Source organism: Urtica dioica, chromosome 4 (genome assembly GCF_054948205.1).
Source record: "Urtica dioica subsp. dioica isolate 48M chromosome 4, U.dioica_male_clone48M_v1_H2, whole genome shotgun sequence".
Classification (NCBI taxonomy): Eukaryota; Viridiplantae; Streptophyta; class Magnoliopsida; order Rosales; family Urticaceae; genus Urtica; species Urtica dioica.
The window spans coordinates 21,405,863-21,417,348 of NC_142759.1; the positions used below are offsets into that span (position 1 = coordinate 21,405,863).

The window sequence follows — 11,486 nt, forward strand, 5'->3', positions numbered from 1 at the left end:
AAATGTACTCAAACTTTTCAGTCTATCTCAAATAGAATGTTTATATTAAAAAAATTATTTCCATAACTTTTTTAATCATTTTCTTGGCTATTTCTATCATGAGTGCAAAAATCTAACATCTTAACTTTTTGGGCATTTGTTTTACAAATTCAAGTCATTATCTCAAAAATTCACTATTATATCTTGAGAGAGAGAATACAAAGTATAGAAAACTCAAATACAAATCTGTGTATATCATAACTTTTGAGTTTTCCAATTTTACGTAAGAGGACCATATAACCCGATGAGTTTCAACATGACTAAAAAGTAAAAACATAATAGTCCTTGAATGCTCTCTTGCTTGGACTTTGTATCGTTGCTATTTTCATTTCAAAAACAGTTTATTAAAAATTATTAATGGTTATTAACTATACGTGATTCATGAATCAAAATAAGAATCCAACAAATTTATTAATAACTATTACCGATAATTGTGGGTATAGGAATCGATCATCTTACCTGTAAACCAATTACAATTGGCCTAAAAGCCCAATAATGGCTTAAAACACTCAATTTCGTATTAGCCCAAAGCCCAATTTTATGGTGAGACCAGTTCGCATAGAGATCGAAGATGAAGTCATCACTTATTCATCCCGGAAGAAGTAGTCTTCACTTATAACCAGGAACTCCTCCAACCTCTTCGCCCATATCCCAGATCCAGCAGCACTTGCGTCATGACAAGACCAGCCCAACACTACTACAAATACAGCTTTTCGGTGCGGATGACTTTTGGGTGCGACTTTTTGCACCTAAAAGTCGCACCAAAAAAGACTTTCGGGTGCGAAAAGTCACACCCAAAAGACGTTGAAGCAACTAAAATTTTTTGCTGATTTTTTTAAATTTGGGTGCGAAAAGTCGCACCCAAAAGTTCATCAAAACCTTTGGGTGCGACAAACTCGCACCTAAAAATCAAGGTTGACTTTTCGGTGCGACTTTGTCGCACCTAAAAGTCCAAATGTTTTAAGCGGTCTTTTTCCCCCCTTTTGTATAAATTTGGACCGGTCAAAAATATTGGGTGCGACAAATTCACACCCAAAAGATCTATTGGGTGCAACAAAGTCGCATCCAAATTCTAGGTCAGCATATAAAAAAAATTGCAGTCTGACCTCTCACCTAAATTCATTCCCTCTTCTATCTCTCTCACGCTCTCACTCCGGTCGTTCCGCCCCGGTCCGACAGCCTCTCCGACCGGTAAGTCTTCTCTCATTTTCCCTCTCTCTCTATCCTACTGTCTCTCTCACATTCTCTCTCTCTCTAGCTCACAATATCTTCTCGCTCCTCATTGCCGCTTGAGCTCATCACCGGTCGGTAAGTCCTCCTCTCAATATTTCTCTCTAAATCTCTCTGTCCTTCTCTCCGTCTCTCTCTTCAGCTCACTCTCTCTCTCTCTCTCACTGTGTTTCCCTCTCAGATTCGGTGGTACAAGCTTCACATCGCCGGTCCAAGCTTCACAGCGTCATTTCGAGCTTCACAGCCACCCGGTAAAGTCTCCCTCTTACTGCCTCTCTCTCTCAATCTATCTCTCCATCCTTCTCTCGTTCTCTGTCCTTCTCTGAACTCTCTCACTTTCTCTTTCTCTCTCTCCATCTAACTATCTCTCTTTGCTCCTCATAGCCGCCTGAGCTTACCGGTCGGAGCTTCAAAGCCCATCAGCTCGTCATCAGCTCGGCCGGAGCTTCTCGGCGATCATTTCCTCAAAAGCTTCAAGACCATTCCTCAAAAAATTTCAGTCATAATTGGGTGCGAAAAGTCGCACCCGAAAGTTATGACTTTTGGGTGCGAATTTTCGCACCCAAGACCTTTAGGTGCAGACTTTCGGGTGCGGAAAAGTCGCACCCAAAGTCACACCTAAAGGTATTTTTTGGTGCGAAAAAATTCGCACCTAAAAGTCTTTTTTGTACTAGTGCAATTTGCCCACATGTCCCCGAGAAATGCGAGAAGGAAGAGCCACCGTCAATCTATAAATAGCATTCCTCAATAGAGAAATGTACACATAAGATACTCTTCAAGATCGTGTTGCCACAAATTCATAGAACTTGAAATCGCTCAATTCCGACTTCACGTGACGGAGATATGAACCTTTGACGTTTTGAAGAGAATAAAAAAAATGAAACTCTAGTGAGAGAGAGAGTGTGAGAATGAGAGAGTTACGAGAGAGAAGTAAACGAGTGACGAAAAAAGATAAAATTTAAAAAATTGGAATAAAATAATTAATTTTTAATGGATAATCATATCTTAAAACACTACTACAAATACAGTCTTTCGGTGCGGATGACTTTTGGGTGCGACTTTTCGCACTTAAAAGTCGCACCAAAAATTACTTTCGGGTGCGACCTTTCGCACCCAAATGTCACTGAAGTAACCAAAAAATTTCGCTGATTTTTTTTAAATTTTGGTGCGAAAAGTCGCACCCAAAAGTCCAAAACATTTGGTCTAAAAATTTAGTGGGATTTTGTTCCCTCTTAATTATTTCACTTCTAAAATTTCGTTCCCTCTTTTTAGCTCTGCCGAATTCTATCCCATTAGAAGAAGAAGGGAAAGGAAAGAGAAGAAGAGAAAGGAAAAGGGGGCTGAGCGGCCGAGAGAGAGAAAGAGAGATTGAGGGGCAGCGAGAGAGCGAGACTGAGAATGAGAGCGACCGAGGGAGAGGACACGCGGCCGACAGCAGCCACCGAGACCGAGCACCGCTCGCGCATGACCGCGGTTAGCCGCCGAGCACGCCGACCGAGAAGAGACGCCGGAGAACGAGAGGGAGAGCACCAAAGAGATTGATTTCACGAAAGAAGGTGAGGAATCCTCTTCCCCCGAAATTAATTTTGAAAATTAGGGTTCGAGATTCAAATTGGGGTCTTCTTATTCCAGTGATGATTCTTGTTGAATTGATGTGTTGTTGAGGTGGTTTGAGCTCGGTTTGGATTGCTAGTACTCGAATTGGTGAAATGGAATTGTTTTTGTTTGAATTTATTTTGCTTTTGGCCGAATTTGATGGAAACTAGGGTTATTGATTTGGAAATTGGGGCTTTGTGATTTAAAACTATGAATATGTTCCATGTTCTGTTCTCAATGATGTACAAGATAGCTAGATAATCACAAAACTTAAGTTTCCCAAAAGAACCATGTTTCTGACTGTTTTGCTTGGAACCTTCAGCATATAAAAAACTCTCAAAACCATTTCATTCGTGTATGAGCCTATAAAATTAGTGATTGTATTCATAATAATTTGATGCACAGAACGTTGTCGTTGTGCTTGACTCTGGAAAGTGTTGCTGCATTTTCAAAATCTTCACATCTCTTTTTTTTTTTTTTTAGCATACTGAAGAACATAAATCAGAAGCCTCACGAATGATTCCACAATATAACTACAAGCTCGATGCTCAAGCTTTGAATAGCCGTCATCCAGGAGAGGTGCGTGTTGACAGTCGAAAATAAAAGCAATTCCCTAAACCACGTGTTGCTTTTACATAATATGTGGTGCATAACACACCAATAATTTTTTATCAATCAATTCTCAAGAACCCATGGTTGATTTCGAGTTGGAGGTTTGCATGTCTTCCCAGAAATAAGTTTTGAGGACATTGTTTTTTTTTTTTTTTTTTTTTTTTATGCTCCGACATGCAAAGACATATCCAGCTCTAGAATTTAGCCTCTACACCAACATAATTTTAGCGTTGATTTGTTTTGAAGCCTTTGGATGTCTTTTTCCGGATTTAAAATCTTAGTATTAAAAAGATAACCGTTTCTAGATCAGCTCCATGAAATACCTTGGGTTGTAGTTTGAGTGCAGGGATTTCAGGGAGTCGATTCTAGGAGTCATGCCACATCACTGGGTATGTAACATTATGATATGAACTTCCCATTTCATTTCATTTCATTTTTACCCTTTCTCGTTGCAGCAAGCAAATTGTTACATTTTATTATTTATTCAGGATAGGAGAGAGTATACGTTGTTGAAGCTAGCACATTTTAGGCGGCATAAAAGGAAAACTTCGAAAAAAAATGCCTGGAAAGAGTGTCACTCTACCTATTCACGAGCCCGAGGAAAACCATCCCCCGGGGAAGGATTCAACCAAGAAAATTCCAAACTTGATCGGTAAAGTAACAGAGCGTGCTGGTTCATCAAAACTTAAGAAGGTGAGATTTTTCAAGGATGAAGGTCTTACAACATCACGAATATGCCTTCTCATACTCCATTTTCGTTTGTCGCAGCCAATGTCTTATGTTCCCACAATAACAAACTACACTCAGCTGTGGTGGCTCCCTAATGTCGTTGTAGCTCATCTCAAGGAAGGTATTGAAGCAGTCCATTTGGCTACCGGCCGCACTCTTTGTAAGGTAAGCAGAATTCTCCAATGCAAAAATTGCTGCTAAATCTAAGAGTTGCTCTAGTAGCCAGACCCTTGGTTTATTTCTAAGAGCCCTTGGTTCAATCCCTTCTAAAGGTACCAACCAAGCGATTGCTAGTTCCAGTTCCCAAATGTCGTGGGGTCAAGCGGGAACCTAGAGACTAAACCCTAGTTTTTAATGCTGCCAACTGCATGATAATGAACTTGATAGTTAGTGTAAATTCTATATTTTAATGAATGCCACGAAAATAATCATGGAGATGATTCTCAAGCCTTTGTATGGGATTTATGTAATTTTCTTTAAATATATTTGTCTTTCCAGCTTCACCTTCAAGAAGGTGGCCTCCATGCTGATGTTAATGGTGATGGAGTGTTAGATCATGTTCAAGTAAGTGCTTTCTCGCCTGATATCATCCCATACAAGACTCCAAATCTTACAACCCAATAAAATGAACCTAAGTATATAGTGGCTTTTTGGAGTCAACATGATACATTTTGGTAAGTTACTTCAGTCTCATATATCCATTTTAGATATATTTAATAAGTTATCATGATATATTTCAAAAATGTAATTCCAGAAAACCAACAGAACATTCCTATCAAGAAGTATCTGAAATCCCAATTTATTATAAGTTGCTGTAATTAATTAGTGTCATACAACAGCCATAGGACATGCCTGTTATTTATTTTTCTTTCATGGAGATGGCAGAGCCAGAAAACACAAGGGAGCGAATAACACCTAGATATTAAAGCGCTGAAATCATACAAACCGTCATTGAATTTTCCCTTCCAGGTTGTAGGAGGCAACGAGGCCGAGCAGACGGTCGTGAGCGGGTCCATGGAAGTCCTCCGTCCTTGCTGGGCCGTGGCAACGTCCGGCGTCCCCGTTCGAGAACAGCTCTTCAATGCCTCCATATGCCACCACTCCCAGTTCAACCTGTTCCAGCATTCCGAATTCAGCCGACACTTTGGCCGTTCCCACGATCTCGCCTCTCTTGAGGTCGCCACTCCCATCCTCGCCTCTCTTGATTCTTATTAACGAGACCAATCACTTGAACTTGTGAATTGCTATAACAATTTTTTTATTCTGTGTATTATGTGTATTATGGACCATTTAGGTATAATTTTTATTTTTCAATTAAGCAATTCAATATAACAAGTTTCATTCAGCCTTTTATTTTTAATTGCTTATAACAGGTTTCATTAAATTAAATCAAGTAATGTCATTTAATTGCTTTTTATTTTATAAATAAATTAAGAATCAAGGTCACTTTCAAATCAGATGACAACTAAATCACAGTTAACAATTACATTTTTCAAAGATTTAAAGTCACTTTATAATAGAGCGACGTCTAAAGTACTATTTTTCCCCCAAAACTGACTATCGGGTGCGACTTTTGACTATCGGGTGCGACTTTGTCGCACCCGATGCTCTTTTACCCACCTTTTCAATGGATTTTTATGACATTTTAGGTGTGACTTTAGGTGCGAAAAGTCGCACCTAAATGTCGCACCCGAAAGTCATGACTTTTGGGTGCGACTTTTCGCACCTAAGGCCTTTAGGTGCGGACTTTCAGGTGCGGAAAAGTCGCACCCAAAGTCGCACCCAAAGGTATCTTTGGGTGCGGAAATTGACTTTTGGGTGCGAAAAAAGTCGCACCCAAAGGTCTTTTTTGTACTAGTGAAATTAATAAAATCGAATATGACGAGTTTTTTTTAATTAAAGCTGATTATTCAATTAATAAAGGCATATTAAGTAAAAAATGGTTGATCTCGTTTATCACATCAATTTGAAGGCTACTTAAAAAAAATGTTAATTAAAATGACATTAGTATGTTTCGACTGCCTTCGTTTATATTTTTTTTATGGGGGTTTGAACCATCATTTACATGTTTTTAGAATCTCCATTATTAATAGAAGTCGTGTATTTTTTTTAGGGGAGGCACTATTAGCCAATGATACAAGAGCATATATATAAAAATATGAGAGGCCAAAAAAATATAAAAATCTATTATGCTACCATACAAATTAACACACCAGAAAATTAAATAAATATCGACAATGCTACTCGTGGGAATCAATCTCACGTCCTACCCGTAAGAAAAGAAGTGGTATTATCACTTGCCCCAAACAAGTTGGGGTATTAGAAATCGTGTATTGTTGCTTTCATAGAACCCATAACAAAAAAAATCATAGGTAATTTATAAACATATAAGGTACTAAATTATTGGATGGAGTCTTTATATCATTCTCTACTCCCCAAATTTTAGTACCAAAGTAACCAAATATGAACTGTTCACATGGCGGCACAAAATCCATGGAAATAGTTGTGAATCATTTGCGAAAATTTGACTACGAATAGTGTTTTATATCTAGAAATGAAAGTTAAAACTAGCAACTATTGAGTTTGCATATCACATTTTACACGTTCTATAGAAACTTATTCCGGTTGGAATTGTTTGTTCGAAAATCAGATCCATCCGATATTGAATATTTTATTTCGAAAATAACTAAAATCAAAACATAACCTCTGTTCTAATATTGCTCAATTTATATAAAAACTTGAAGAGTTTGTAGAATTTTTTTTATAAAGTTCCCAAAACAATATGAAACTGAATTTTGGGGTGTGAACATAAAAAGGCTGAACAATCAGGCTTCTTTCACCTTTAGTTTCGTAAAATGACAAGGAAATACAGTGGCACTTTGCCTTGCAGCTGCTGGTCTCTTCTTCCTTCTCTAATACTTGGATTTCAGAGCCTCCTGATTGTATCAAACCTTTGTTAATGGCTGATTTTGCCGCTACTGTTTCGAAGTTAATAAAATTCTTCTTTCCCTAAAAAAAAATTATGGAACTGAATTTATATTCCATTGTTCCCGAACCGCAATAGAACTAAAAAAAACTTGATATGGAACAAATTTACAATTTTATGTCGTTACCAAGGCCGTTAATTATGGCATTACAAACTACTATTTCTTCTAGTTTATGTTTATATATATATATATATATATATATATATATATATATATATAGAGAGAGAGAGAGAGAGAGAGAGAGAGAGAGAGAAAAAAAAAGACCCCAAAACTGAAGAAAAATATTAACAAACATAATGAATAAGCAAACTGATTTCTTTCGAGAAACCCCTTCTCTCTCTAAAACAATGTCTTCTCTCTAAATTTAGGGTATTACCAAACTCCCATGTTGTTACGCTATATGTTGGCTTTATTTTTTAGTGCAAGTTGTAAGGAAAGATGTCGGTCTTCATGCTCCTGCTTCTGGTAAGACATCATTCCTCCTGTGCGCAGACTTTATTTCTGACAAGTTTCCGGTTTTGTCAGATTGTCTTGCTGTTGTCTTTATTGTGCAATATTCTTGCGATTATGGGTAAGGAAACCCTAGGAACACTTTCAGGATTGTACAGCTGCTATAAAAGCCCCGCGCTACCCCCTTAGCAGCCTTGACGGTTTATCAAAATACGTGCAAGACTAGTGGACTGGGAGACTTTGTGTATTGATAAACGCGGTGTTATTCATCAAATACTATTCGAGAAGACTAAGTATTTGAGTGATTTGGGTTCTGTGTTTACGTGATTGAAGACTCACGTGCGATTGAAGACTGAAGTCTTCCGAGCATAGGCGTTTGCTCGAAGAGTGGAATTGAGGAGGATCTCAAATTCAGAGGAGTCTCTGGTCTAGGTATTCACTTGTGGTAATAGGTTCTAAGGCTTTGATTTTGTGTTGTAATCATATAAGACCTTGCTTGTACTATTGACTACTATATAGTAAAATCTTTTCCACTGGCAGAGTGCCCCTAGATATAGATGTTGTTGCACCAAACTGGGTAACCATATTGTGCGTCTTTTATTTTTGCACTGCTTTGTTGTTTATCCATTATCTGTGTTCAAGCAAGTTATCACATTGTGTGCGATCTTGTCTTTGTGACTAATCAGAATTTCATCCCCCCTCCCCCCGTCCCTCAAGACCAACAAGGGGTAGTACATGAATATTCACATGTTGTCCATCGACTACACCTTTCGGCCTGATCTTAGGCCCTGACTCACTCTCCGTGGACGAACCTTGCTAAAATTGTTGTATTTCATTTGATATTCACGCGATTTGTTCGGTAAAGGTAAAAAATAAAATGTAATCGTATTGAAATCGGGAACGTACTCTGTTCTTGGCCAGCGAAGCTGCGGCCGGGGGGGAAGCCCGTCTTTTTTTTTTTTGCGTTTAACTTTTTTGTTTCCTTCACATGGCCCTTCTTTTTCCTTGCTCTCCCTCTTTTTTGAGGTTCTCCGGTGAGCTTCTTTGGAGTCTGCACTTTGACTGGCGGCAGTGTGTTGTGGACTTTATTTGACATGATGGAACCCCCTCTGATAACGGGCAAAAGGACGTCATCCTCTTCGTGTAGACTCCGACTGTGAGATCCACCCTCGTCGGAGGAGGCTACGATGTTTTGGCGGGATCCAACGGCCTGAAAATCGTGCTCCTCCCTCTTAGTTCTCCGACAACGACGACGTCTCGGAAAGTGCGGATCCTATGCCCTTTGGCCGCCGTTGTGGAGCTGTTCCTAGTGGTGGTGGTGGTGGTGGTGTATCCCATCGACCGAAGCTTCGATCTGTTCATCAGTACCATCATTTGGATGGTGGTGGTTTGGGTGGGGCTGAGAGGGTTTTGTTTAGAGGTTTACTTTTTTTTTCTAGTTTTTTAAATCTTGTGGTACTTTGTTTATTTTTCGGTTTTATTTATGCTTTTATCTCTTTTGGACTTTTGGAGTCGGAATAGCCGTCGTCCACCATCCCGCTTGTGGATATCTGTTAGACTTTTGTCTATACAGCCTAAAGACCGTTCTTCAAGATGATCAGTGGACCGCGGTTGGTTGGATTTCTCCACTTTCCTTAAAGGGTTTTTTTTTTAAAGAGCTTGATTGCTCTATTCTTATCGTGCAGCTCGTGCACAAATTGGGCTATCACTTGTATTTGACGTTACCGTTCGCGTTAACGATATATCTTTTTCGATCTAAGTTCTTTTTGTTCATTGTTTCGAGAAAGTCTAATGTTGTATTGACTCGGAGCTTTCTTCTCAAAAAAAAAAAAAACAACTTTAATTCCTATTGAAGTCACGCTTTATTTATATTAAAAAATTAATATATATGGCTAGTCTCATACTTCATAATAGCCCAAATATTGTCGCACAAAAATAAGTTTATCCCAGAGCCATAATTGAAACACGTGATTTACACGACATAACATAGCCAGAAGGTTATCACTTATTCCATACATTTGTTTATTTTTTTCATCAGACCACTTATTCCATATTTCCATACATGATATTTTATATTAACATTTTACTCAAAGATTTGCGTATCTACAAAGTGGGTGTGTGTGTATATATATATATAATTTTTTTTATCAGATCTACAAAATATATTTTATGCTACTAAAGGTACGCTACACCCACACTTACCAATCAACGAACGATATTGTTCTAATATTTTCCACAATATTTAATACATATATTACAGTACTTTAGCCAATCATCCAAAAACGAACATTGTCACATGCAAACCTAAAAATGAAAATAAAATAATAAAACAAAAACCACTATGACCCAAATTATTAAAGGGCGAGCTAAGATAATAGCTCAAATAATCTACCTCTTTTAAAAAAAAATTAGCTCAAATATTAATTTATTTAAATAAATAGCCAATTCAAGCAAAACATTACATTATTTCTATTTTACCCCGTCCAAACAAAATACCCAAAATATTCTTATAAAAAACCAACATACATTTTACATCACCGTATAACTGTAAACCCTAACTCGCGTGACCGATGGAGAGTATCCGAAGACGAAAGTGTGCCGAAGGCAGAGAGTTTTCATAGTCATCGTGTGGCCGTAGATGTAATTGGAATGGTGGAGCAAACCGGATTCGTCGTCCGAGTCGAAGTCGTTCCCATTCCCTTTTCCTTTCCCGTCCCATTTCCTCGCAACAGCAGCAGAGTCCTTCCCTTTCTTGAGCTTCAGTTAATCAGATTAACCTTCACAGTTAAACAGAAACCTCGTGTCGAGGTTTGAGCGGTTGGATCAGTGCAACCGCTGGGACTCGTCGGTGTTCGAGATCGTTTCTGAAGGAGGATAGTCATAGTTAATCATATTAACATTCATAGTTAATCAGAGTAACTATCATAATTAATACGCAAAAACCTCGCGTCAAAGTTCGAGCGGCCGGATCGGCGCAACCACTGGGACTCGCAGCTGTTTGAGATCGCTTCTGCTAGTGGATCGTCACAGTTAATCTTTAATCTAATTAACCCACTAGGGCAAACAGTCTTTTACAAGCGAAAATTTCCACTTGAAAAGATCCCAGATCTGCTTGTAATGCATCATTACAAGCGGTTTGTGAAGTGGAAAAGTCCGCTTGTAAGTTGGCGCTTATAATGACTATTTTTTCATTACAAGTGAATTTTTCCGCTTCTAACAGTAGAAGTGGATACTTGTATTTATTAACAAGCGGATTAATTTTTTACAAGCGGAAATTTCCGCTTGTTATAAGTTTACCGCCATTTAGCGGGATACTAATTACAAGCGGATTAGTGAGTTCACAGTTAATCAGGTTAACTATCACACTTAATACCTTTGCGATCTCCGATCAAAACCTGAACCAGACGTATCAAAACTCGAGTTTCGTTACACGACTTAGAGAGAACGTTACGTGGAGCAAGATCCGAGTCCTCGCCGTGGGACCATCCGGCGGAGACCGTGACCGGAGGAACGGTGAAGGTTGGGGCAAGAATTGCAACGGTGGTGGTGAATCAAATGTGAATTGGGAAAAATAACAATTTGGTAACTTTAATTAACAATTATCTATTTGCCTAAATGAGTTTATAGTTTAACTATTATTTTAAAAGATCCTCCGACTATTATGTTACAAATCTCATTATTATATCGACATTCAATTAATTTTAATTTTTTTTTTAAATAATGCTCTAATTTTGAACACCCACATTAATAAAAATCAACATTATTCCGGATTATACTTAGAAATTTTAATTTCAAAATTAGAAATTGATTTCCTCAATGGGGTCGTCCCACAACTCTAAGAAG

General features: G+C 38.3%; 1 protein-coding gene across 1 annotated transcript; it reads left to right on the forward strand.

Moving 5' to 3' along the window:
* The first annotated feature begins 2,604 nt into the window (after positions 1–2,604).
* Positions 2,605–5,573, forward strand: LOC149401180 (uncharacterized). The gene is made up of 7 exons (XM_089613043.1): positions 2,605–2,825; positions 3,349–3,444; positions 3,813–3,866; positions 3,966–4,170; positions 4,246–4,371; positions 4,705–4,770; positions 5,176–5,573. The coding sequence occupies exons 4-7, from the start codon at positions 4,036–4,038 to the stop codon at positions 5,419–5,421; spliced, it is 573 nt and encodes a 190-aa protein (XP_089469169.1). The 5' UTR covers positions 2,605–2,825; positions 3,349–3,444; positions 3,813–3,866; positions 3,966–4,035; the 3' UTR covers positions 5,422–5,573.
* Positions 5,574–11,486: the final 5,913 nt, after the last annotated feature.